At 57.5% G+C, this 27,265-nt stretch overlaps 1 protein-coding gene across 2 annotated transcripts; it reads left to right on the top strand.

Moving 5' to 3' along the window:
* Window positions 1-32: 32 nt before the first annotated feature.
* TMEM63B (transmembrane protein 63B) lies at window positions 33-23,889 on the top strand. 2 transcript variants are annotated; one of them, XM_021691951.2, is made up of 24 exons: window positions 33-163; window positions 6,083-6,265; window positions 6,530-6,609; window positions 6,847-6,888; window positions 7,854-7,944; window positions 9,396-9,433; window positions 10,273-10,415; window positions 10,527-10,578; window positions 11,307-11,415; window positions 12,021-12,091; window positions 15,380-15,460; window positions 15,928-16,051; window positions 16,673-16,806; window positions 16,922-17,059; window positions 17,177-17,330; window positions 18,256-18,362; window positions 18,599-18,685; window positions 18,883-18,948; window positions 20,202-20,364; window positions 20,928-21,033; window positions 22,036-22,203; window positions 22,470-22,585; window positions 22,764-22,844; window positions 23,111-23,888. In XM_021691951.2, exons 2-24 carry the CDS (start codon window positions 6,107-6,109, stop codon window positions 23,300-23,302), a joined length of 2,502 nt encoding a protein of 833 aa, XP_021547626.1. In that variant the 5' UTR covers window positions 33-163; window positions 6,083-6,106; the 3' UTR covers window positions 23,303-23,888. The 2 variants fall into 2 exon arrangements, with proteins under 2 accessions (XP_021547626.1, XP_021547627.1); XM_021691952.2 differs by lacking the exon at window positions 18,599-18,685 and having other exon boundaries at window positions 23,111-23,889.
* Window positions 23,890-27,265: the final 3,376 nt, after the last annotated feature.

Raw genomic sequence — 27,265 nt, 5'->3', positions numbered from 1 at the left:
CCCTCCTCATCCCCCTCCCTCCTCCCGTTCCCCCTCCCCCAGACTGCCGCGGCCGCCGCAGGAGCCCGGAGCTCGAGCCGCCCAGCGACTCCCCCTCCCCCTCCCCCAGCCCCGCCCCGCCCCAACCCGGGGCTCCGAGCCGGAGCCGAGTCTGCGCCTGGGGGTGAGTACGCGACCCTTCCCCAGCCCCTTCTCTTTTCTTTGAGGATCCTACCACCACCCAAAGGAAAACCCGGACTCAGCTGCGTGTCCCCTCCCTTCAACCTCCTGCGGGACCCAGAGGTGCCCGGGCCCGCGGGACCTAGTGGTGCCGCGCGCTGCTCCCAACCCCGCACCATCTTGAGCCAAATGCGAGTCCTCCGAACCCTGCCGAGGGTCCAGATGTGCCCCGCCGTCTGTCCCCACCCCTGGGGAGATCCCGAGGGGTGGGACCCCCGCCCCCGGCCCCCTAGCGCCACTCTTCTCCCACCTGCCCGGTCCAGGTGCGCGTCCCCCGCGCGTCCCTCCAGGGTTCCAGCTGCGCCCCCATCAGCCCGCCGCCGCTGTGGGGAACCTGCCGCCCCCGCCCCCGAGTTTTGGATTCCAGGGTCGCCAAGTCCAGTGCCCTCGGTCTCTTTTATCTTGTCTCCTGTTTCCGGGGCTGAGTACCCCAGAAGCCGACCCGGGGCAGGGGCTCGGACAAGGGCAGGGTTCGCGGGTGCTGGCATGAAGCCGGCCGCTGCCCCCGGCCCGTCTGGGGACTGGTCGCGGGCCGGGGAGGCGACTGGCCCCAGGAGCGTGTCCTCTCCTTGCGCCCCACACAGTGCAGTTCATTCATGAGCCGCCCGGGCCTGCGTTGGAGGGTGCGGTGGGGAGAGGATTCAGACTCGGAACCAGGAGTGGGGCAAAGGCCCTGTTGGGGGGAGGGGGCGCGCTTTGTCCCTCCTGGCCTCCTTGACTGTCTAGGGAGGACAGTCCCAAAGATTTGGCGCCTTGTTCCTCAGAAGAGAAGGTCGCTTGGGAAGTGGAGAGAGGTCAGAGGGGCCCGCTGCCCTTGGGGCTCTGTGCTGCCACCTGCCTGGGTCCTCTGGGGGGAGGTCTGGCGGCTCAGCACTCCACTTCCCTGGGGGGCAGGAGAGTCCCAGCTTCTCTACCCAGTACCACTCTAGCCCTGGGTCTGCCCAGGAAGAATGAGGCTATGCCCAACCCCTCTTAAGGATGGACCCTTGGTCTTGCCCCCCAGGAGCTTGTGAGGAGAGGAGTGGAGTGTCTACCAGGCTTCCAGCCCTGGTATGCTGGCAGCATGACTGTCCTCCAGGGCACCAGAGGGTCCAGGCCCTGGCTTGCTCCAGGTGGCACATGCTAGGGCCTGCTGTTGGCTCACCCAACTCAGTCTTGGCCTATGGGTGAGTGGGTGGGGATGTGGCAAGGCAGAAGGCAGGTGGTGGGTAGCTAAAGGTAGCTGGGGTGGCTAACCCCCTTTTGGACATCCTACAAGTTCTCTCCAATTATAACAGCATCTTAGAGACCTCAGTTCAAATTCCAGCTCTGCCATTTTTTAGCTGTGTGACCTTGACAAGTTACTTAACCTGTCTGAACCTTAGTTTTAATTGAAAAGTGTGTTTACTACCACCTCCTTACATGATTTATCATGGGGATCAAATAGATAACACAGATAAAGAGCCTGGCACGCTGCCTGGTTGTTGATCAATAATAGGTTCTCTTCTCTGAACTTCTGACCCATCCTGGCATAGCATCACCCTCCCGTACCCGCACCTTTCCGGCCTGCTACAGATGGATTGGGTATGTTTGAAGAGTTTGGGGACACTCCCTGCCACTTAGTGGCAGAGTCCCAAATGCCATATAAGCCCTTGGGTCTAAACAAGAAGCCCATCCTGACTGAGGGGCTCTATCATTAAAGTGTGTTTTCCTTTATTTTTATTTTTACCAGTTTCCTCCACTAAACCAACCCTTTTATGCCAGACTTTATTAATAACAGTAGCTAATTTTTTTAGAATTCATCACGTGCCTTGAACCCTATTAAGAGCTTTACATAAGTCGTCTTGTTTAGTTCTCAAAACAACCACACAACTGAATGATTATTCCCATTTTCAAATGAAGAAACTGAGGCCCAGGGTGGTGAAGTAAATTTGCCCAGGTCAGTAGCCAGATCTGTCTCATCCTAGAGCCTGAGCTTCTAACCCCCAGGCTCTGTCACCTGTCCTCTACACTTCTCCCAGAATCTGAAATCACAAGCCCAGGGTCTGAGTGGAGGGTCTGGCAGCTACAGGCAAGAAGGAGGGCAAACACCAATAGGATGTGGCATTTCTCCAGAGTTGTAGCGGGCAGCCCCCAGCCCCCAACTCCCAGGCCCCCAGTGGAAGCGGTTCCTCTGTGGGCCAGGGCAGCAAAATGCAGTGGTCAAGAGCATATACTTAAGCCAGGCTACTTGGGTCCATATCTGGATTTATGACAGTCTGGCTGTGTGACGTTGGGCAAGTTATGTACCCTCTCTGCACCTCAGTGTCTTCTCAGGGTCTGGATGGCGAGTAAATAAGTTAACATGTGTAAAGCACTTAGAACAGTGCCTGGCACAAAATCAGAGTAAAATGAATATTTGATAATGCATTCTTTTCCTAGTGCTTTTATCCTCACTCGTGGATACTTTTTTGCCTGTCCCTGTGAAGTTGGGAGGGGTGGAGCAAGGATATTAATAACTTTTTGCTACAGTTTGGAAGACTGAGGCCCGGGTTACATAATAGCAGGGCAGGGCTCCATCACATCATCTCCTCTCTTCAGACCACACCGCCTTCCTGGGAGTCCAGACCCTAAACGAAGAAATCTTCCCAAGTGACTCTGGAAGAAAAAAACTTTTTAACTGATAACTCCCCCACCCCTGCCACTTCTTAATGGTAAAATAACAACCTTTAGATAGCTGGAAATAAAATCCTCTGCCACCCTCTACCCATTGGCGGCCGAAGCCTCAGTGTCAGACTAGAGAAATTCCAGGATACAGCTGGCTGAGTGGATGAACTGCCCCCCCCCCAAACACCTCCCCCCAAATATTCTGCCTCAGCCTCTTCCCTCCAACCAGCTGCTCTCACTAAAAACTTTGAGTAGCTACCCTAGGTGAAGTTCAGCGCAGCAACCCCACCCCCACGATTTGGAGCTTAGAGGAACCCAGTCAGCCTAAAGAGCCACCAGCCCTGGCTCCACCCTTTACCTGCCCTGTGACCTCTTGTGAGTTGCTTCTGCTCCCTGGGTCCCTGCTTCCTCCCCTGTAAAGTGGGGATAGTGATCTGATCCAGCAAGTGTGCCCTGCCTTCCTTGGGCTTGGGGGGGGTGCGGGGCGGGGATATGTAAGATCAATGCATTTGTGGAGGGGAGAGTGCTTTGTGACTCGAAAGAGGGAGGCAGCAGATGGACGTGGTAATTTCAGTTACTAAGCATCTACCTGGACCTTCACCCACCCTACAGGGTCCCCTTAATGTAAAAGCTCCCTGAATGTTCCACCTTCCTTCGGTGTGGAGAGGACTGGTGGGGGGGGGCCTCCAGGGGTTTGTACCCGTTACATTCGTTTTGTTTTTTTTTTTAGATTTTTTTTATTTGGGGCAGAGGGGGGGGGCGGGGGGGGGGGGAGAACAGGGGGGGGGGGGGGAGCAGAGGGAGAAGCAGGCTCCCTGCTCAGCAGGGAGCCCGACATGGGAACATAGGACTCGATCTCAGGACCCTGGGATCATGACCTGAGCCAAAGGCAGACGCCCAACCGACTGAACCACCCAGGCTCCCTGTACCCGTTATATTATGGCCTGGTGGAGCCTTAGAGTTAGGGAGAGAGACAGGCTGTCTTGATTGTTGGAGCTCACTGGAGTAGGGAGTTAAGGGGGGAGGTGCTACTGCAGAGGGCCCCCAACTACCACACACCCAAGCCACCTCTGCCTACCTTTAACCTCCCCTTTAACCCTGGTGCCCCAGGGTTCTATGCACCTTATGTTTACATACCCAGGCTCCCAGGCACACCCACACCCACACCCCAACTTAGAGACCAGTCACCTACCTCCCCCTATACACACACACACACACACACACACACACACACATCAACACATGTCTGCACACCTGAACATACATATTCCCACAGTGCTCTGGTGTTTTCTAGCTGGAGAACATTTAATGAGCATGTACAAAACTTTCGTGTTCTGCAGAGTCCTGTTCTAGGCACATCAGAAGATCATGATGTCCTGAACAGTGTTCTAGCTTTAGAAAGAGGTTGACCTAGGTTTGAACCCCATCGTTTTATTAGCAGTGTGACTTAGGAAAAGTTACTTAACCTCTCTGAGCCCCTGTGCCCTTATCTTAAAATGGCAATAATATCCAACTCAGGATTGTCGAGGGTTAAATGAAATCATGTATGTATTATTCTTGAAACAGTGAGCACTTGGTAAGTGGTGCCTGTTGCAATCACTGAATTAATGGGTTTTTTGGTTTGGGGTTTTCTTTTAAGGCAACTTGAGCTGGAACAGAAGAGGGGGGGCATAACACACCAGGCAGGTACTACCTTAGCCTTCCTAACACAGGCTTTTCAGAAACTCCCTGGCACCAAGTGAAACATACAAACAACCACAGCTCCCCCCTCCATCTGAGAGCTGGTGCCTCTTGTCCTGTAATTTAAGTGTTAGGAAGACGCTGGGGAAAACCAGGGATCAGTGGGCAGGAGAAACCCTCTGAGTCCACCCAGGAGGCTGGAGGATGCTTGCTCCCAGAGTTATTGTCACCGGTTCTAGGTTTGTTGTTCTCTCTCTTTGTCTGGTTTCCTCTCTTCCCTGGGGAGCCCCCCCCCCAAGGCAGAGTTTCAGTGTTGTCAGCAGAAGGGGCCCCCAGGGGCCCCCCCAGTAGGACGCAGGTGGGGCAGCAGTGCCACGGCCACACTTCTCCTCCACCCTAGGAGCCTCCCCAGGGCCCTGCTAGGCTTCGTCCCCAGGCACTCCCAGAACCCAGGTATCCGGGCTGGCTGCCCCTTCCCTCCTCCTCCCCCGCCCCATCCTCCAGGTCCACAGAAGGCTGGACAACCCCGCAGTGGTGGGGATCGGGGCTGGAGGGTAGTACCCTGGCTGCAGGGGGCTTGGGCAGGCTGAGAGGCCCCCCGCCCACTCTCTCTCTTCCTTTGCCAATAGAAAAGCTGGAGGGCCTGGCATTCCCAGCCTGCCCTACTCCAGAGGCAGGAGCAGGGCACTCTGGGAGTTGTAGTCCTCACACCACTCAGGTGACCCCTGTGCTGAGATAATTGGAGAGGTGAGGAAGCTGGAGGGAAGGAGGGTGTAGCTGCTTCCAAGGCAGGGGAAAAGGAATAAGAGCAAGCAGTAGTGACTGGGACCAGGCCGATAACACAAACCCGGAAGTCCTACTTTTTAACTGACTTCCCACTCTGACCCCATCCTCAGGTCCCTGCTCTGAGCACAGAGGACCAGCTCTAAAGCTGAACATCTTTTTCTTTTTCTTTTTTTTTTTAAGCCAATTGTATTGAGGTGATTAACAGAGTTGAAAGCTCTAAGCCAATGAAACCACGCCATTTTTCTAAGAGGTAGGGAGAGAAGATCAGGATGAGCTAGCTGGCTCCTGACGCATCCTCCCCTGGCCTCAGACCCCACCTCTCAGCCTTGAATCCTCAGGCCTACGACCTCCCCATCTTCCCTCATACTCAGTTTCCAGAGACAGACAGAGAGAGAGAGAGAGAGAAAGCAAGCATGTGAGTGTGTGTGTGTGTGTGTGTGTGTGTGTGTGTAGAGTGTTTGTGTGTGTATATGGAGGTGGTGGGAGGCAGACGTTAGAGACTCACAACTTCCAGCTTAGAAAAACCAGTCTCCCCAGTCCAGATCTGGGCCAAGTTCCCCAGGCCCAGGGTGGGGTCGCAGCCTTACAGCCAATGAAGGTAAATCCATGTGACTCAACCCTACCCTCCCCAGGCCCTTATCTCAGAAAGCCAGTGCTTCCACCCACCCAGGCTGCCGGATGATCTGCCCTCACTCCCTCTCCCCGTGCTCAGGCTGGGAGCCATGCAGGGCATCAGGAACAAGCCCCGCTGACCACTGTGCTCTCTGCCCAGGAGGACCATGCGGCAGTAGCAGCCATGCTGCCCTTCCTTCTGGCCACTCTGGGCACCACGGCCCTCAACAACAGCAACCCCAAGGACTACTGCTACAGCGCGCGAATCCGCAGCACCGTCCTACAGGGCCTGCCCTTTGGGGGCGTCCCCACCGTACTGGCTCTTGACTTTATGTGCTTCCTTGTGAGTGCCCACACACCACCATCACCCCCACTTGGCATCCACACCCTGTACAGAGCTAGCTGACGCCCACAGCCCTAACCTCTCCTCCACCTGACTCTGACTCCCCAGGCTTATCTGTGGGAGGGGTCTGCATCACCCAGCCCGAGCCTAGCCTCCCACGGTTCACCTGAGCCAAGGTCATCCCGGCCCCTCCGCCCCTGCCCTCCTGGCTAGTCCAGTGTGTGGACAGTCTGTCCACTTGCCAACCATTCCTTCTGCCCTCAGGCACTGCTGTTCTTGTTCTCCATCCTCCGGAAGGTGGCTTGGGACTACGGGCGGCTGGCTTTGGTGACAGATGCAGACAGGTAAGGCTTTGGGACTCTCCCTTACCTGTATACACACACACTCACTCACTCACTCACTCCTTGGGGGCAAGAAAGAGCCAGCCCTCTCTCATCCGCCTTTGTTGGGAGGATGAAGAGGGACCAGTCCCAGAGCAGACGTGGGGGACATGAGGGCATGGGCTTCCGTCCTTTGCCAGTCCCCGGGGACCCCCCCCGCCGCCCCTCCCCCGTTAACCCTGTCTGTTCTCTGTTCCCCAGGCGACGGCGGTGGCAGGAGAGGGAGCGAGTGGAACAGGAATAGTATGTGGGGCACCTGCCCCCTCATCCCCACCAAACCAGCTCTCTCTTTTCTTCTCTCATGCTTCTCTTCTCTTCCTGCCAAGTTACTGGTTTCTCTTTGCAGTTTTCTCCTCTGCAGGCTCATGTTTCGGATTAACGCAGGCGGTGTGCTTTGCAGAGCAGGGGGCTCCCCAACTTGTCTCTGCCTCACCCCTCCATCCCCCACTATGGCTTTCAGCCTGGGAGAAGCCCCTCCCTGTGTGCCCTGCCCTCTTGGTGGCTGGGCTGGAGGGGCCATCCTCCCGGAAACTTAGAGTACGCTCACCTGTTGGTCACAGAGACAAGATTGGGTGTCACCGGTGGCTTGCCATCCCCTAACAACTAGTTCTTCATATTTCAGGGTTCCCTGCTCAGCCCTTTGGGAGGCCTGGGAGGGGGGCCTCCCACGGAGCCCCGAGTCTGGCCTTTGAGGTCACATCATTGGTCTCTGTCTATAGGACTGGCGTTGGAGTTGCGGAAGCTGCTGGGGTCAGGGAAAGGGGAAGGGGGGACCCACCTGGGGGACATCCCTCAGCCCCCGATACCCCCAGCCCTCCTGGGGCTCTCCTAGTCCATCCTTTCCTTCAGCTCCCCGTTGCCCTGTGCATAACATTGGCTCTCTTGCCCCCCATCCCGTCCCCTGCTGGTCAGCTCCAGAACTGCAGGGCCTGCTCACGTTCTTACTTCAGCCTCCAGGGGGTAACGATGAAGACACCCTCCTCCTTTCCCTCACTGCCCTGCACTGGTGCCCCCCAGGCCTCCTGAAGGAAAGAGGCGAGTTTAAGGGAGGCAGGGGGAAGGCAGTCATCCCTCCCCGCTTCAGCCTCTGCGCTTTCTGTGCCTTGCCTAGCCCCTGGAGCTCTGGAGTGGGAGCCCCCCAATTCAACCCTGCTCCCCAGGAGCTCAGACTCACCAGGCTCTCTGATCTCTCACCTCCCCACTCCCAGTGTGGCCTCAGCTATGCACGGGGACAGTCATGACCGGTATGAGCGTCTCACGTCTGTCTCCAGCTCCGTCGACTTTGACCAAAGAGACAACGTGAGTGCCCTCCCCCAGACCTGTTAGCTCGCTGCTCCTCCTCCAGCACAGGGGGCTCAGCAGCCTTAGCCTCCAGTGGTACAGGGTCAGGGACCTATGGAATGTGACCTTCTCCGCAGCAAGGGAACGCCTGTCTAAGAGCCGCAGGAAAGCCACCCTGACCTGGAACTCTTGGCTCTGTACTGCATGCTAACCCCCAAGCTAGCACCAACCTAACTTCACGAATCCCAGACTTTGTCCCACATAGAACTCTGTGCTTGTCTCCACCGATTAATCCCAAGGACCCCTTTTTCCTTAGGCAGGGTTTTAGAAGTAACAACAGGCCTTTCTGGCCCATCGAGCAAAACATAGAATTCGTTGTGTTGCTCAGAGATTGCAGGCTGGTGGCCCCTGGCTGGGTGGGGCCAGTTGCGGATTGGAGCTGAGTGGCAGAGGCCCCTATAGACAAGGCATGTACATGGTGATTCACAGCAGTCCCCAGACCCTCATTCACGTCGGGCCCAGCAGTCTGGCGTTACCTGCCTGGCCCCTGTCGTTCTGCCAGTGTGAGGGTCCCGGACAGAACTCTAATCTTTAGGCCCTGGGATGGCCCTGGTCTGTCCAGCTTGGGCTGGGGGCCCTGGGGACAGCAGCTCTTGTAGCAGCCATAGTAGAAGAAGCCAGTCAGCCTCCTGAGTTGGACTCACTCTGGTAAGTGGCAAAGCAAAGGTATCACCCCTGCCCGCCCAGAGGTGTCCAGATGGTCCCTAGACTCAGGTGATGTTGGCAACAGGTAGCAGTCCTGCATCTTAGCTGGAAGGCACCTCTCTCCCTGATCCTGGGTTAAGCCTGGCCCTTCTGCTAGAAGGAAGGTGGGGGAGGGTTCTCTCTGCCTAGCCCTCCCCCGTATGTCCCCAGCCTGCTGTCAGTGGGGTGAGTCTCTGTCTGAAGGCAGGCCTGGGAGCTTGAGGGTAGGAGATTGCAGCTCACAGGGACCCAGGGTCTGGTCCTTCTGGGGTGTGCTGGAAGGAAGGCGGCAGGAACTCGGGCAGTTTGGCCCGCCCCTCTGCCGTTGGCAGCCATGTTGCAGACTCTTGTTAGCTATAGGTCTGGAGGTTCCCAGTGCCCTTGCTAGAACCCTGAATCCCACCCATCCCTACCCTGACCCACACAGCTTCAGGCCTTCCCCTGGTTGCACTGCCCCGTTGGCTCTTTGCAGGGATCTACAGCTCTGGGCATGAGCATCCACAGATAGCCCAGTTTGGCCTTGGTCCTTTTCTCCTTTGAGGGCTGGCACCTTCCCTCTCCCCCTCTGGGGTGTGCTACTTTCTTTGGGGGGTTGTGGCAGTTGTGCCAAGGTGGGCCACAGCCCAGAGGTGATCACGAGAATGGGGTGGGTAGGATTCAAGGGGGAAGGGAGGTTCGGGTTGGTGGGGTGGGGACTCCCAACTGATGGCCCTCTGTCCCCGCAGGGTTTCTGTTCCTGGCTGACAGCCATCTTCAGGATAAAGTAAGTGAACAGTCTTCAGACTCTAAGGAAAGAGAGAAACAGAGAAGTTTCAGAACCTGTCACTTCCCTACAAAATCCAGAGGCCAGCAGCTCTGAGGGCCTTGGCACTCCCAGCCATGCCAGCAGCCTCCTCCCTACTCCAGGAGGCCAGGCCCTGGGGTTCTGGCCTCTGTTGTCCCCTGAGCTGGGCCTCACCTTACCCCACAGTCTCCCGTGTGCCCGCCTGCCTGGTGGGCCCGCTCTGCCCGCAGCTCTCCAAGCCCCTGTGGCAGGGGCTGGAGCCCCCCACCTCAGAGCCTCGTGCAGCCAGTGGGGCGGGGGGGGCGGCAGGCAGGCAGTGAGTGCTGAGAGAGGCAGGAGGCCCGGACAGGTCAGCACCGCCACTGCCCACGCCCCGGCCCCCCCGGGGGACCCTCCCCCGGCGCACCACGTCTGCGCTTCTCCCGCACCCATAAGGCTACGTCCCCAGCCCCGGTCCTCCCTCCGGCTTCTACCTCTTCCGTCAACTTGCCTCTCTCCCTCCTCACCCTCCCTTTCCATATCCCTTCTGCTCCACCTTTCTCACCCTTTCTTCCTCTCTCTGCGGCCTTCCCCTTGGCCCCTCTGCCCCCTCCTCTCTCTGTCCTCTTTTCCTTTGCCTCCCCTTCCCTCTCCCGTGCTCACCCCTCCCTTCCCAGAAAATAGGGGGCCCAGAGACCCCACCCCACCCCCGTAGTGCTGCCAGACCAGCCAGGGCTAGGGTGGACATGGGGTGGGGGCGGGCGGGCCAGGCAAGCAAGCTGTGCCCCGCCCCCCCACCCCAGTCCTCACTTGCGTGCCCGGCCGCCCCACGCCTGCAGGGATGATGAGATCCGGGACAAATGTGGGGGCGACGCTGTGCACTACCTGTCCTTCCAGCGGCACATCATCGGGCTGCTGGTCGTCGTGGGCGTCCTGTCTGTGGGCATCGTGCTGCCTGTCAACTTCTCAGGGGACCTGCTGGGTCAGTACGGACGAGGATGGGGGGGGCGGCCGGGAGGGGAGGATTGGGGGCGGGAGGACGTAGGTCCTGACCCCAGCACCGTCCTCTCCCTCTCCCTGCCCCCCCACCCAGAGAACAATGCCTACAGCTTCGGGAGAACCACCATTGCCAACCTGAAATCAGGGTAAGGTGGGGAAGCCGGTCAGGGAGGTTAGGGTCTGTACTGGAGTCTATCCGTTTAGCAGGGAGGGGTGCAAGGGGAGCACTGGGGGAGGGGTGGCTGAGACCGCACCAGAGGCTGCGGGGCCCTGAGGACTTGGGCTGGAGACAGAGGAGGTGGATGTCTGCTGGGGATCCCTGGGGATGACCAGATCCAGAAGCAGCTGTGTGACCTCAGGCCAGGGAAAAATGGCAGCAGGCAACTTGGGGGGTGGGGGGCAGTGTAGCCAGTGGGCAGGGCAGGAAGAGATGACCTCTTTTTTTTTTTTTTTAAGATTTTATTTATTTGACAGGGGGAGAGAGAGAGAGAGAGAGAGAGAGTACAAGCAGGGGGAGCGGCAGGCAGAGGGAGAGGGAGAAGCAGGCAGGCTCCCTGCTCAGCAAGGAGACCGATGTGGGGCTCAATCCCAGGACCCTGGAACCATGACCTGAGCCGAAGGCAGACACTTAACGGTCTGAGCCACCCAGGCGCCCCAAGAGATGACCTCTTGGGGACATTTCAGCTGCAGTGGAATAATCTTGGGGCCTGGACAACGTGGAGTGTGGGGCCTGCCCTGCGAAGGGGTCAGTGCCAGAAGACCCGTGGCAGGAGAGAGGCCCTGTACCAGGGGCTGAATTCACAGCGGGAGGTTGGGGGTTATCTGAGTGCGTTCCTGTCCCCAGTGGCTTCACATACCCCTCTGCCCCACCTAGGAACAACCTGCTATGGTTGCACACCTCCTTCGCCTTCCTATACCTGCTGCTCACCGTCTACAGCATGCGTAGACACACCTCCAAGATGCGCTACAAGGAGGACGACCTGGTGAGCAGAGCAGAGCCCCGGCCTACCCCATTCCCAGCCTCTTGCCTTCCCTCCGGGCCTCGCTTGCCTGGGCCCTAAGGGGTGTCCACACCAGGGTGGGGCCACCTGGGTTCCGATCCTGGCCTAGCAGCTCAAGAGCCCCTATCTTGCACGTTAAGTCACCTCCCCAAGCCTCCGCTTCCTCATCTGTAAAATGGGACAACAGAACCTTCCTGAGGTCGGTGGGAAGGTGAGGTGACTCGACCCGTGGAAAGCACCTGTGCTGTGCCTGGCCCTCAGGAAACAGCCGTGATGATGCTGTGGTAGTGACATGCGCTGTCTGCATTCATCACCAGGCCAGCCACTGTGCCGGGCTCTTACGGCCTGAGGGTCAGGGAGTCGTCCCCCCTTCCCCTTGATGGCCCCCTTGGGAGCAAGGGGCCAGGTGGCTCTTTCATTAAGCTCGCTGCCTGATTTCAGTTAGATACCCTCCCCCTGCTTTCCCTCGGACCTGGCTTATCCCTAAAGCCTCCTCCCACCCGTTCAGCTCCCTGTTCCCCACACCCTTCCGGCATATTCTCGAGCCTCCTCCTCCGGAAGGCAGACCCACCCCCCTCTCACCCCAGGTGAAGCGGACTCTCTTCATCAATGGAATCTCCAAATATGCAGAGTCAGAAAAGATCAAGAAGCATTTTGAGTGAGTGGCCATGCCTCCCCCAACCCCAGGTCCTGTGGGCCCTTCTTTGCCATTCAGCCCTCAGACTTCTCACACCTCCCACTGAGGTCTGGGGCTGACGTGGGGGTGGAGGTGAGACCACGGAAGAATGACGTGAGTCCAGGGCATTCCAGCACTTGGGCTGGGTGAGAGGCCCCCACAAGAACAGGGGAAATACAAGAAATACTTGAAAAGTGAGAAAAGTGTGGTCCTATCCCCCCTCCCCCATCCCACCTCCTCCCAGCTTGAACTGGGTCATGCGTTGTTGACCTGGGGTCCATGGGCCCTTTGAGGTGTGTGGCTTCAAACTTTTGTGTGACATCTGGGGTTTGTGTGCAGACTGGCTGTCAGCAGATCTGAGGGAGCCCAGGCACGCATGTTCGCCGAGGCTCTTTTCTAGCTCTGGAGTTCTGTCTTGTGGAGCGGGAGATATACACCTCCAGGAGGGCCAGGTGTGTGTACAGGATTAGGGATCCTGTCACACGTTCATCTGTACACTCAGCAGACTTTCTCGGATGATATTAGGCCGAAGTCACTGAGGTGGGCCTTGGGCCCACAGAAATGAACGAAAGATCATCGAGCTCTCAGGGGTTCGCACGGTGGAAGTGAGCCTTAGGAGCCAGTGAGGGTCTGATCAGAGTTTTGGTCTGAGGTTGGTCTGTGGCCAGAATTAGGAGTTAGCCAGTGGCCCTGATAAGGGACCTTGGTGGTCAGGATCAGGACTTCGCGAGGTCTCGATCCACCGACAGTTGGCCTGGATCAGAAGTCAGTCGTCCTGGGTCAGAACAGGATGGCGAGGCAGCGTCTAGTCAGGGTCAGATTGCAGACCCCTTTGTTGCAGGCCAGTGAGTGGTTTGCGATCAGCGATAGCGGATGGGTACTCATTCAGTCTACATGCGTGTCTTGTCACCTACACTCCAAGCATACACAAATTAGAAACAGGCCCTGCCCTCCCAGAAGTTACAGAACAGCAGTCAAAATTAGATCATCCTCAGTCAGTATGAGAGCGACTTAGGGATCCTATCTGGAGTCCAAGCTGTGATCGGCATTAGGGGGCAGTCTGGGTCAGGATTAAGGACTGTGTGTGCTCAGAATTAGGTGACATCTTAATATTACTGTCCTGTTGGAATCAGCTGTCAGCTTGGACTGGTAAGCCTTTAATAACAAATACTTATTGAGTACCTGCCATGTGCCTGTGCTGGAGAAGGAGCTGGGGTTTCAGCAGTAAACAAACAAACAAAAGAAAAGTAAGAAGCCTCTGCCCTCACCTGCTCCCATTCTGGTGGGCGAGGCAGATAATAAATAAATGAACTAGTAATAGGCACCTTGTCAAGCAGGGGTAGGTGCCGAGAAGAAAACCAAAGCAGGGAGAGGAATGGCGTGAAGGAGTCAGGAAGGGGTGCTGTTTCCAGTAGGGTGGGCCGGGGGACTCTGACAGGGCCCTGCCTGCAGTGAGGACGTGAACCCCGTGAACCAGGCATCCACTCAGCACACGTCTGTTGTACACCTACTGTGTGCTTCATACCAGACCTGACGTGTCCATGGGGAGCTCGTGGTTCAGGTTGTCTGTTTCAGGGGTCAGCCTATGGTTTTGTTTAGGAAGCAGACTGTGATTAAAATTAGTGGTCAGCCTTTAAGCAGGAGTGGGGGAGACTGTGGTCCTAATTGGGGTTTGGGGGATCAAGGAGGTGAGCATGAGGGAATGACTATCTCATGGATCCATTCGTTCAACACGTGTTTATTGAGCACCTACTATGTCTAAGCTGTTGGCCCAGGCCTGATGTATGGTGAGGAGTAGGGTTTGTGATCCAGGTCCGTGGTCTGTCTGGATTAGGGGACTACCCCAGCAGAATTAGGGAATTTCCTGTGTGTAAAATCAGAGAGCCTGTGTGGTGGGGATTAGGGGGTTAGAGATGAGTCGGGTGAGAATGAGGACTTAGCCTGCCACAGGGCTGAAGGCCCTTCCAAGAAAGAGCCCTAAAATAGTTGGAGCAACACGGTGTCTGGGGAAAGGTCTGCAGAACATTTCAAGGACCCCATCCCAGATTTAAGTTTCCAAGTTCTCATGGATTGCACCATCCATCTTGATACTTTAGGCCCAGATCTTGTGCACCTTTAACCCTTGGTGGTTCTTTTTTTTTTTTTTAAAGATTTTATTTATTTATTTCAGAGAGAGAGAATGAGAGAGAGCACATGAGAGGGGGGAGGGGCAGAGGGAGAAGCAGACTCCCCGCCGAGCAGGGAGCCCGATGCGGGACTCGATCCCGGGACTCCAGGATCATGACCTGAGCCGAAGGCAGTCGCTTAACCAACTGAGCCACCCAGGCGCCCTCCTTGGTGGTTCTTCATTAAAAAGTTTTTTGTTTTGTTTTGTTTTTTAAAGATTTTATTTATTTGACAGAGAGAGAGACACAGTGAGAGAGGGAACATAAGCAGGGGGAGTGGGAGAGGGAGAAGCAGGCTTCCTGCTGAGCAGGGAGCCCTGAGCTGAAGGCAGACGCTTAACGACTGAGCCACCCTGGCTCCCCTAAAAAGTTTTTTTAAAAGACGGGGCTCAGTCTAGATTAGGGAGCAGGGAGCAGTGTGTGATGAGAAGTAAGAAAGAACTGCTTCTTCCTCCATGAGCAAGCACCCCTTGAGTGCCCCAGGTACCAGGACTGAGAGTCACAGTCTCTGTCTGCTTAGTTTCAAAGCAAGGTTAGGGTCAATCCCAGGTCAGGGTTAGAAGATCAGTCTTGGATCTGGGTTATGGGTGAGTTTGGATCCCAGTAAAGGGTCACTTTCAGATCAGGGTTCAGGATCCATCTCTGGTCAGTCTCGGGGCGGGGATCGTTCTGTAGACTGGGCTGTGGGTTGGCTGGGGTCAGTTCATGGTCAAGGCTAAGTGTTGAACTGTAACCAGGTATTCTGGAAACAGGATTAAGAGAACAGCCCATGAGTAGAAACAGTTTCTCTCAGCTGCCAGTTCGAGCTCTGGACATGAATCAGGCCACAGCCGTGGCCTCCCTGGCGCCAGCCACGCAGGTATACTCTCACATCCTGGCTCATTGCGGTGTGCACAAGGCCCCCGAGCCTTCATGCTTCCTGCTGCTCACATGAACACGGGGAGGAATTTCAAAGATTTACTCTTATGGAACTCCCATTTTTGTAGACCAGACAGAAGGAGCTTGAATTCGGGGTGTGTTGTCTTAAAGGTGATGGGGTCATGGCTGCAGGGTGGGGGCAGGTGGGCAGGGTCCCCGCAGAAGATCATGGTGGACTGTGTTTCAGGGAGGCCTATCCCAACTGCACGGTTCTTGAAGCTCGCCCGTGTTACAATGTGGCTCGCCTTATGTTCCTCGATGCTGAGAGGTAATGGGGGGGATGACACGGGAGGGGCCCCTGCCTATTGCGGAAGGCATTTGGCTGCCTCATGGGAACCTGGCTCACCTTCCAGATGTTTCCCAGGGCATTTGATTTTAATTCAACCCCTGGAGTGCCTGTCAGTTCAGCTCTGGAAAGAGCAAGGCTTAGAGGTTAGAGTTCGTTGCTAGAGGAAAGGGGTCCACCATCCCCACCCCATCTGAGGACATACCCTTCTTCAGCTGCAGTATAAGAAACTTAGGCCAAACCATAGGAAGAATTTCTGGCCCTCAGGGGGTGGGTGGGAAGACCCTTGAATATCTGAACCATGCTTTCTAAGCAGATCCAAGAGTAAGCTCACGCCTGTCCTTAGGGAGTGGACTTAGATGACCCCTGAGCTGAGCTCCCTACCCACCCTCCCAGCCATTCCTGGCCCCAGCGGGGCCGGCGGGTGACCGGGCACCTGGGTCTCACAGGAAGAAGGCCGAGCGGGGGAAGCTCTATTTCACAAACCTCCAGAGCAAGGAGAATGTCCCCACCATGATCAACCCTAAGCCCTGCGGTCACCTCTGCTGCTGCGTGGTGCGAGGCTGTGAGCAGGTACGAGGTGACGCCAGGCCCCCAGAGCTCCTGCTGGGTATGGGGAAGAGGTGGACAGATCCCGGGAAGACCCGTCACAGTAGAGATGGACACATTCCAGGCCCGGGTCCCGTGACCCTGGGAACACGCACACAAATGGGTCTTGCACATAACTAACCAAAGGTAAACAGACTCCCAGAGCAGGCAAGGCCATGCCAGAATGGGGGGGGGGCAGCCAGGACTGGGAGCAGGGTGCATCCCCGCCCTCAGGTCCCCAGCTGGTCCTACAGTCCTCGAAGCCCCAGTTCCCCTCTTGGGTTCGTCCCCATCCCTGCAGTAACCAAGTTTGCAAAGCCCAAATCAGTAGGGGTCAGCCAAGAGAACAGCATTGTGCTGTATTTACTGGCTCTGTGGCTTTCAGAGAGTTTCCCGCCTGCTCTGTGCCTCAGTTTCCTCCTTTATAAGATGGAGCTAATGGTACCTACCTCAGGACTGTCATGAGGCTTACACAAGTTAACACGTAGAAAGCCTACAGCAGCGCCCAGCCTGGAGTAAGCCCCAGGTCCGTGCCGCTGGGTGTGCTGGGGAGCAGCCGGGCTCTCTGACCAGAGCCCTGCCCTGCCACTCACTTGCCCTCTGCAGGTGGAGGCCATTGAGTACTACACGAAGCTGGAGCAGAAGCTGAAGGAGGACTATAAGCGGGAGAAGGAGAAGGTGAACGAGAAGCCTCTTGGCATGGCCTTTGTCACCTTCCACAATGAGACCATCACTGCCATGTGAGCCCCTGCCCTGCCTGCCCATCCCCATCCTTGTCCCCCAGGGACCAGCGGGAGCTCCCGGGTCCCCGCGCTCATGGCCGGCCAGTGTCAGTAACCAGTGCCCCTCCCCCAGCATCCTGAAGGACTTCAATGTGTGTAAGTGCCAGGGCTGCACCTGCCGCGGGGAGCCACGCGCCTCGTCCTGCAGCGAGTCCCTGCACATCTCCAACTGGACCGTGTCTTACGCCCCCGACCCCCAGAACATCTACTGGTGAGCACAGCGCGGCGGCCGGGGCAGGCTTCGCAGGGCCTGGTGGCTCCAGTGGGGGACGGGAGGAGAGGGAGGTCCGGGATGTCCCCAGAACGACCCTCTCCCCTGCCTTCCCAGGGAGCACCTCTCCATCCGAGGCTTCATCTGGTGGCTGCGCTGCCTGGTCATCAATGTTGTCCTCTTCATCCTCCTCTTCTTCCTCACCACCCCGGCCATCATCATCACCACTATGGACAAGTTCAACGTCACCAAGCCTGTGGAGTACCTCAATGTGAGGCCCGGGCCCCACCCCGCCCCCTCCATGCTGAGTTGTGAGACACAGATACCAGGCCTCGAGTCCCTCTTGGGGGGGGGGCCAAACCGCCCTCTGGCGCGGCTAACTCCGGTTCTGCTTTCCCAGGCCAGCCCTACCAACAACTCCCCCACGACTAAGGGCTGCAGAGCCCTCTGGGAATGTCTCTTGGGCTCCCTGCCACCTTCCCCCTCGCGACACCACCCCTGGGGTTGCATACACCTAGAGAGACACCAGGGAAGAGAGCGAGCCCACGGCCAGTTTTAACTGACCGTGTGACCTCAGACAAGCCCCCTTCTCCTCATCCCCCCATCTCGCCAACAGAAGAACAGAGGTTCGGACTAGAGCACTGGCTTCCGAACTTGGATTCGGATGCCTTTATCGAAAGGACTCTTACGTGAACCCCCGTGTGGAAAAGCAAGGCTGCTCAGATGGCCATAGAGTGAGGGGTCATTTTCACCAGCTCCTCCCTCGCCCAGCTCCTTGGAGCCTCAAAGTCCCAAGTTAGACAGTTTGAAAATTCCTGAGTGATAAGAGCAAAGTACACCAGACCCAGTCGGCCTGGGTTCACATCAGTGCTTGACCAGCTGGGTAACCTGCTGACACTCTTTTTGCCTTAGTTTGCTCATCTGTAAAATGGGCTAATAGCATTGTTGGGAGGATCCATACATGTATAGCCCATGATCAGTGCCTGGCACTTAGGAGGTACTCCGCAAATGCTAACTATTAGAGTAACTCACCCTGCAGTGGTACTCATGAGCCCGGCCCCCACCCTCGCCCTGGCCCTGCACATCTGGACTTCTGCCTGGGGCTCAGCAGGGGAGGGGGCAGGTAAGCAAAGCAAGCTAGGCGGGGGCCCGCCAGACGGCCCCCACCTGAAACGTCCCTCTGTGCCCCGCTGCAGAACCCCATCATCACTCAGTTCTTCCCCACCCTGCTGCTGTGGTGCTTCTCGGCCCTGCTCCCCACCATCGTCTACTACTCAGCTTTCTTCGAAGCTCACTGGACACGGTGAGACGCCTCACGCGCCCTGCACTCTGGCCCTCCTAGGTGTATGGCCGTCCCTACTGGGCAGCCCTTTCCCCTTCGGCCTCCCTGCCCCGGGCAGTCCCAGAGCTGCCAGGGAAGGGAGGCTGGCCAGCATCCTCACACTGGGAGGCCCCCGTCCCGGCAGATACCATCCTGGCTGGGGGAGCAGGCCTGGGGGCTGGTTCACCTGACCCCAGCCCCTGTGCCCCCCGTCCCAGCTCTGGGGAGAACAGGACCACCATGCACAAGTGCTACACCTTCCTCATCTTCATGGTGCTGCTCCTGCCCTCGCTGGGACTGAGCAGGTGGGTTACAGAAGATGGGACGGGAGCCAGGGTGGGGGGTGGGGGGCTAGGATGGATGAGGGGAGCAGTTTAGGCTCCCACTTCCCTTACAGAGGTGCTGGGGGGCGTCCCCAGAGGCTCATGGACTAGACTCCTCCTCCCCTGGTGTTCTGGGCCATTCTAGCCCCCCACCACACCTCTCCGCTCCTCCTCTCCAGCCTGGACCTCTTCTTCCGCTGGCTCTTCGACAAGAAATTCTTGGCTGAGGCAGCTATTCGGTTTGAGTGAGTGACCTGGGCCCCCAGGGAAAGAGCCCAGAGGGCGGGGGTGGGTATGTCTGGGACACACTGGAGGTGGTGGGGGGGGGGAGCTCACATGGCGTGGCAGGGTCATCCCCAAGATTACACCACAGGGCTCAGGTATAGACATGGGAGATGTCCCTGGGGTGTGTGTTGGGGCTCATTCTCTGGGAACCCATGTAGAGGTCACCGTCAAGGTATATTTGGGGCTTTGGGACCCACACTGGGGCATTTCTGTGACAGCCTGTAGAGCTTGTGTCTGGGATGAACTCTCGGAGTCAAGTTGTACTCAGGAGGTTTGGAGAGACGTCTCTAGTAGGATCTTGGTCATACTTTGGGAGTGATTTGGGGGTACCCCTGAAGGTCCCTGGAGCCCACACTTTTAAGTATCTATGGAAATCTCGGGCTCACAACTCTGGACTACTTATGGGGAACTCTGGAGCTCACACTTGGGGTGTTTATGGGGCACAAGTCATGGGAAGACCTCTGCAGTTTCAGGCTCTTATCCAGAGGAGTGACCGTGGAGTTCCTTACAGGGTACCTTTTATAGGAGGCCCTATGAGGCTGTTCGGGGGTGGGGGGATGGAGGGCCATGTACCGTGGCTATGTATGTGGGCACAAGCTCTAGGGGTCTTGCTCTAAGCCATCTGTAAAAATCTTGGGCTCACACTTGGCGTGTCACGGGCATTGACAAAGGTTCTTGGGTTCCCCACCCCGAAGAATTCCAAAGGTTCTTGGATGCCCCACTTCCTCTTTGAGGAAGGGTCTGTGAAGCTTGCGTTCTGGAGGTGTCTGAGGCTCACACTCTGGGGGTAACTGTGGCTTAAGGTGTAAGGGGGTCCTTTCTGGGTAATCCTAGGGTGCACACTCTTAGGGGTCTTCGAGGGTCTCACGGGCTTTGTGGGGATCTCAGGCAGTCATCCCCTGAACACTGGTGGCCTTAGGGGTTTGGAGCGCCCTCCATGGGTCTTTATAGGGCACAAGTTCTCGGGGCACCTCTGGGCTCACACTCTCAGGTGGGATCCACTCACACTGACGGTGTTGGAGGTGTCTGTGGACACCCTGGCATCTGCCCTGGGGGTTCACGCTCCGGGGGCACTGGGGCACGGGTGCTTGCGAGCCGAGCTGGGGTGTCCGCATGAAGGAAGGCGCGTCGGGGGTCGAGGTGGTGCTGGCAGTGGGCAGGCAGCCGCGGGGCCGCCCGAGGGGGGCAGCGCTGGAGCACTTGGTGCCCGCAGGTGCGTGTTCCTGCCCGACAACGGCGCTTTCTTCGTGAACTACGTCATTGCCTCAGCCTTTATCGGCAACGCCATGGACCTGCTGCGCATCCCAGGCCTGCTCATGTACATGATCCGGCTCTGCCTGGCGCGCTCTGCCGCCGAGAGGCGCAACGTGAAGCGGGTACGGCCGCCTGGGGCCGCAGCGGCCCGCGCAGCGCCCCCTGGTGGGCCCAGCCTGAAACAGCGGCAGCCGTGCTAGGGTGTGGGGGCACAGGGGTGCTGGAACTCGGGGGACCCAGTTCCGTGGCCCTGGGCTATCCCCTTCCTATCTGGAGCCTCAGTTTTCCCATATGTGCGGCGATGGATCAACATAGATAACCCTGCCAGTCCTGACAGTCTAGTGTTCCGATGGGAGTTGGGGGAGGTCCGGGTCCCTAGACCTAGGGTCTCTGTGCCCTGACCCCACACGAGGGCTCTGGGCATCCCACCCCCAGGCCTACCCACCTGCCAGCCCCTGATCTCTCAAAGGTCCTCCCCAACCCATGGCCCATCACTGTACCCACCCTGATCTCCATCTCAGCCACAGCCCCTCTTTCCGTCTGCTTTGCCCTGCCCCACCCTGGATATTGGGTTTCTTTTCCCTGTGGCTTCGTTCCTGGCCCCCTACCCCCTCCCACCTGCCCTGCGCCCTTCTAGCCTGTCCCTCCCCTCCCTGAGCCACCCTCCTGCCCATCTCCCCCCCAGCATCAGGCCTACGAGTTCCAGTTTGGCGCAGCCTACGCCTGGATGATGTGCGTCTTCACGGTGGTCATGACCTACAGTATCACCTGCCCCATCATCGTGCCCTTCGGTAGGCACCGCCGCGCCGGGACCTGGGCCCTGCTCGGGGGGACCCAGGACCTCACCCGCTTCACTCTAGTAAGGCAGGCCGCCCTGAGTGGACAGGGCCCCGGCTGGGAGACCGGCCCCTCGGGCCTCCCGCCCGGTCCCTGCCTCAGTCTGGGGCCCGGCCTGCGGGGGAGGAGGGGGAAAGCCATCTCAGCTCAGGCTGGCCCCAGCTGGTGTGCTGGGCCCCTGGGCAAAGTCACCCCAACATGGCCATACTCATCCACACCAAGTGCCTTCGCTCAGCTGATGCACTTGGACACACATCGCATATCCACAGCCGTGTTCGTGCACACGCACGCGCACACACACTCACACTCCTACACAGGGTCCGCCGGTACACTTGAAGACAGTCCCATAAGCTCAGGAAAGACCTTTGGATTCCAGGGTGGGGTTGGGCTCTCGCCACGCACAGAGATACCCCACTGTAGCTGAGCTCTGCGCCTTGGACACGTCCCGCTTCCTTCTGAAATTTAGCAAAGTTTCTCCACAGCTGTCACCCTGCTAGTTCCCTCCGCTTTCCCCCTCGTTACATCCTAACCCCTTAACCACCATTCCCGGTTATTGAAGACTCCAAACTCCCAAACTAACCTCCTTGTCCTTTCAAAAGCTCCCATTCCCTCAGCCCCCAGGAAAACAGAACTTCCCACCTGATTTATACTCATCTGTGTAGGGACAGGGTAGAAAAAAACACTAAGGGTTTCAAGAAGAAGCTCACTGACTCAAACGAACGGACTTCTAACAGTAGGATTTTCAGTGAGGGGCCGCGGAGTGAGGTGGGGAAGCTGAGGAAGCTGACACTGTGATCCTGTGATGGGCCCGGGGCTCTGTCCTGTCCTGGGGGGCTCAGGCAGGAGGAGGGAGGCCAGCCCTTCAGCCATCTTGGAAGGACTAGGACAAGCTGTGACGGACACACAGAGGTCCAGTGCCACTGGTTCCGAGGTCAGGCCCATGTGGCTTCCCCCAGGGCTCATGTACATGCTGCTGAAGCACCTGGTAGACAGGTACAATCTCTACTACGCCTACCTGCCGGCCAAGCTGGACAAGAAGATCCACTCAGGGGCTGTGAACCAGGTGGTGGCTGCACCCATCCTCTGCCTCTTCTGGCTGCTCTTCTTCTCCACCATGCGCACGGGTGAGGGCCACCTCCACACACACCTCAGGGAGTGGCAAGGTCGGCGGGGGGAGGGCCTCCACCCGGAGTCGAGGCAGAGCAGGCCATGGGAGGGTCCGTGACGGCCAAGGGCCACAGGCAAGGAGCCTGGGCGAAGCCAGGTCAGGCCACAGCACATAGGAGAGTGCAGGACTGCATTCAGAAGGTAGCCAGAGTCGGGTGGTGGGCCCCTGGGAGGGGGTGCCCAGAGGAGAGGTAGCAGCCCCATCCTTTGCCCCCCCCACCAGGGTTCCTAGCCCCCACGTCCATGTTCACATTCGTGGTCCTGGTCATCACCATCGTCATCTGTCTCTGCCACGTCTGCTTCGGACACTTCAAATACCTCAGTGCCCACAACTACAAGGTGTGGGGCAAGGGGGGCAGGGGATGGCTGAGGGCGAAGCTCAAGGGGGTGCAGGGGAGCAGGGGATGGATGGGAGCTGAGGGCAGGGGCAGCAAGGGTGTCGAGAAGGAGTGGGGCGTGATGGTGGCTGAGGGCAAAGACATCCCCCCACTCCCTGACTCATTCTGGACCCCTCAAGATTGAGCACACGGAGACCGATGTCGTGGACCCCAGAAGCAATGGACGGCCCCCCACTGCTGCCGCTGTCCCCAAATCTGCGGTGAGTACGCTGATTCATGGCCAGGGGTGGGGAGGAGCCTCTGATGGAGGCTCTGTCGAAAGCCAGGGATCCCGGTAGTCCTCCAGAGAGTGAAGCCCAGTCCAGCTCCCGGGGCAGGGAGAGATCTGGCTTCACTGAGGGGACTGCCCACCTCTCCCGGGGGGAGGGTCACCGTCCCGCTCCCTGGAGACTCTGAGATTGCCTAGTCAGCCCCTCGCCATGAGGAACGGCTGTCCACCCTCACCCTCTACTCCTTTCCCCTTCAGAAATACATCGCTCAGGTGCTGCAGGACTCAGAGGTGGACGGGGACGGGGATGGGGGTCCTGGGAGCTCAGGGGACGAGCCCCCGTTGTCCTCGTCCCAAGATGAGGAGCTGCTGATGCCGCCTGATGGCCTCACGGACACAGACTTCCAGTCTTACGAGGACAGCCTCATAGAGAATGAGATTCACCAGTAAGGGGAGGGGGGGCCCTGGAGGCCACGCCCTGCCCCCAGCCCACCCGCACCCCCATGGACACTAAAAAAAAAAAAACGCTAATAATTTATTAGGTCTAAAGCCCCTTCCTCCCCCATCCCCTGCTTTCATTAAGGTATTTAAACCTGGGGATCTCACCACTCTCCCCCACCGTGGAGGGAGGGAGGGAAACCCCAACCTCAGTGAGGAGAGCCCCGAGCCGGACCCGGGGCAAAGAGGGGTGCGGACAGGGTTCCCCCAGATCAGTGCCCCCCACGCTAGTAGTGTGGTCAGGAAAGGGTTATTGAGAGCCAAGAGGGGTACCTGGTGCCGAGGCTGGAGACCTGGGGGGGGGGGCGCAGGCAGATCAGGGGCTGCCCCCCCATTCTTTCCTCCCCCCAAGGCCCCCTGGGACCTGGCACTCCAGGAAGTGGCGCCTCCAGCCCCTGTGGGTTGCATGAGGGGGAGGGGCTGCAGAGTGGGAGGAAGCGACAGGCCCCCAGCCAGGGAGGTGACCTAGGGGTGGGGGGTGGGCATGGCTGACACTGGAACCATGGGTTTTGCACTGTTGTTGTTTTTTTTTTTTTTTCCTTTAAAATAAAAACGAAAAGAAAAGCTCTGAGACAGGTGTCTGATTTGCGCTGCTGCCCTGGCTGGGCACATGGGCTGGGGACCGAGGAGCACCCCGCTCTGGATCTGGAGGGCCTTTTAGGTGCCTGGGCAAGAGACTTCTGGTGTGGGAGCTCGGTTTCTCCAGGGAGAGGAGAGAATGGGCCCAGGAGACTTGAGGGGAGTCTCAGGCAGGAGGGGCCTGCTGCGGTCACACTGGCACCCCCCTCAGCTCCGTTCTACCCCTGCCCTGAGGAAATGGTGGGACCGCTCAGTCTGAGGGACGGCAGGGGGACACACACCCACTTCCTGAATCCCCAAGAGCCACACAAATGGGATGGAGATTCAGGGAGAAAGGCCGAGCAAAACTACAGGTTCTCCACTGGTCCAGGAAGAAGGCTCCCTGGAGGAGGAAGATCCCAGGAGAGATCCTTCTAGAACACTCAGCAGGTGGTTCTGGAGGGGAGAGGCAAGAAAACAGGGCCACAGTAGTCCACCAAATAATATCATTATTTGTTGTCATTGTTGCTACAACTTCTTGAGCAATTGTTACGTGCCTGGAATTGTGCCAAGTGACTGTATTATGTGTGGGGTTTTTTATTTTAAAGATTTTATTTACTGGGCGCCTGGGTGGCTCAGTTGGTTAAGCGACTGCCTTCGGCTCAGGTCATGATCCTGGAGTCCCTGGATCGAGTCCCGCATCGGGCTCCCTGCTCGGCGAGGAGACTGCTTCTCCCTCTAACCCTCCCCCCTCTCATGTGCTCTCTCTCTCTCTCATTCTCGCTCTCTCAAATAAATCTTAAAAAAAAAAAAGATTTTATTTACTTATTTGAGAGAGTAAAAGAGAGCACAAGAAGGGGGGGTAGGGTCAGAGGAAGAAGCAGACTCCCCACTGAGCAGGGAGCCCTATGCAGGACTCGATCCCGGGACTCCAGGATCATGACCCAAGCCGAAGGCGGTAGCCTAACCAGACGTCCCTGTATTATGTGTTTTAAGGCATTTACTCCTTAGAGAGCTTACTCTAGGGTCAGGCATGGGTCTACTGTGAGGATTACATGAGATAAGATATGCCAAGTGCCCACTTGGCCCAGCGCCTGGCCGTGGAAAACACCCAATAAATGTCAACTATAATTAATGCTGTGATCATTAATAGTACCTACAAAGCGGGTGTGGTTTCCTTCTTCTTATGGAGGCTCGGGGAGCCTATGGGGTTTGTCTAAGGTTACCGGCCCGGAAGGAGTCTTGGAAAAGTCCTTCTGAGTATCTCAGTGAGCCAGGCTCCCCACTCATCTGTCCCTTCCCCCTCAGGGGTGCCTGAGGCCCCAAAAAGCCTCCTGCCAGACAAGTCTCCTGCCAGCCAAATCTTACCCATCCCCAGACCCAACCGTAATCCACCTTCTGTAAGAGATTTCCTGTGGCCACTCTAGCCCACCCTCCAGAGGCCCTCCCAGCCACGTGGCCACATGCAGTGTGTCCTGCATGTACAATGGGTCTCCTGAGAGCCAGGAACTCCAGTCCTGGCTCTGTCACTAATGCGCTGTGCAACCCGGGGAAGGCCACCTCTCCCCTCTGCACATATCTGCTCATCAATAAAACCAAGGAGTAAGACCAGGTGGCCCGAAAGGCCCTGAAGCATCCTGCCCACCCATTACCCACCACCCATCAGCAGGACCCAGAGAAGAAAGTGAGTCAAGGAACTCCCAGAGGAGAAAAGAGGAGAGACCCGGGGGTGGGGGGGGCGAGCGTGCAGGAGGGCGAAGAGAAAAAACAGGTATCGCGAAGGCTGGCAGACAGGCAACCAGAAATGACCAAGAGCAGGGACAGCAAACACAGCACAAAGCCTGTCGAAGATCGCCCAGGCACTGGCAAGGGGCAGGAGGCACACGGTGTGTGGGGTTCGCCGACCCCCCAGGTTGCGGAGAGATGCCCCCTGCCTGACGCACGTGGCTTGGAAGGCCCATGTTCCCTTGTGGCCAGCCGTGGGCAGCTTGGTCCAGGCGTCAGCCTTCACGTGTATGACAGATCCAGAGTCTTTTTTTTTTTTTTAAGATTTTATTTATTCATTTGAGACAGAGAGAGAGAGCGCAGGGGGTGGGACAGAGGGAGAGAGAAAAGCAGACTCCCCACTGAGCCAGGAGCCCTGATGAAGCGGGGCTCGAGCCCAGGAGCTGGAGGCAGATGCTTAACCATCTGAGCCACCCAGGCGCCCCACGACAGACCCACAGTCTTGTGAGATGTGGCCCTCCAGGCGGAGTCCCCAAGGTCTCAGGGCTGGGGAGCAGAGTGCCAGCCGGTGGGTGGGCAGAAACTGGCTGTGAATTTGGACCAGGGAACACACACAGCAGGCCCCGGAGCTGCAAACAGCAGTCTGGCCCTTGATCCTTCCATGAAACCCATTCAAACTTTTGTGAGGTTTTTTTTTGTTTTTTTTTGTTTTTGTTTTTTTTTATAAAGATTTTTATTTATTTATTTAACAGAGATAGAGAGCACAAGTAGGCAGAGCGGCAGACAGAGGGAGAGGGAGAAGCAGGCTCTCCGCCGAGCAGGGAGCCCGATGTGGGGCTCGATCCCAGGACCCTGGGATCATGACCTGAGCTGAAGGCAGCCGCTTAACCAACTGAGCCACTCAGGCGCCCCCCATTCAAACTTTTGACTGTTCAGGGGCGTCTGGGTGGCTCAGTCGGTTAAGCGTCTGCCTTCGGCTCAGGTCATGATCCCAGGGTCCTGGGATCAAGTCCCGCATCGGGCTCCTTGCTCGACAGGGAGTCTGCTTCTCCCTCTCCCTCTGCCTGCCCCTCCCCCTGCTTGTGCTCTCTCTTTCTCTCTCTGTACGTGTCAAATAAATAAATAAAACCTAAAAAAAAAAAAAAAACTTTCGACTGTTCAACCAAGAAAGTTGACATCCAAAGAGGAGGAATGACAAGACCCCACAATTATTAAGGCCAAAATGGCCAGCATGGTGCCAAACGCCTTCCCCAGGTTCATTGGATTAAACCAGAAACACTCCATCACCTGCTCTGAGGCTGGGAATAGGGGGTGGGCAGTGAAGTGATCCTTCGTCAGGTCAGATGGAAAAGTCCAGAAGGCCAAGTAAAACTGGGGACCTGGCTTAAGGGGCAGTGAACAGACAGGGAGGGGTGGGGGCCCAGGTAAGGACTAGCTGGCCCAGGAGGAACCCAGGTCAGAAAGGGGGAGTTGCAGTACGCGCATTTGACGCACACTTCCTGGACCAGGATTGAGTGTCCAGCTCCACACTGAGTGCTGGGAAGGATCTCGAGGTGTAACGGTGGAATCGTGGAAGGAGGAGGGAGGCCACAGGGAACCCCAAAGTCCATTTCTCTTCCTCCCTTTATAGCT

This window comes from Neomonachus schauinslandi, chromosome 8 (assembly GCF_002201575.2).
Source record: "Neomonachus schauinslandi chromosome 8, ASM220157v2, whole genome shotgun sequence".
Classification (NCBI taxonomy): Eukaryota; Metazoa; Chordata; class Mammalia; order Carnivora; family Phocidae; genus Neomonachus; species Neomonachus schauinslandi.
The sequence above is the reverse complement of the archived record's forward strand: the minus strand, read 5'-3'. Positions and strand labels throughout refer to the sequence as shown.

What these genes read in the sequence shown, in the direction of transcription:
- TMEM63B (XM_021691951.2), top strand. Translation starts at nt 6,107, where the DNA reads ATGCTGCCCTTCCTTCTGGCCACTCTGGGCACCACGGCCCTCAACAAC. An exon ending in TGGTGCGAGGCTGTGAGCAG is followed by an intron (nt 16,052 to 16,672) that starts GTACGAGGTGAC and finishes TGCCCTCTGCAG; the next exon opens with GTGGAGGCCATTGAGTACTA. An exon ending in GAGGCAGCTATTCGGTTTGA is followed by an intron (nt 18,949 to 20,201) that starts GTGAGTGACCTG and finishes TGGTGCCCGCAG; the next exon opens with GTGCGTGTTCCTGCCCGACA.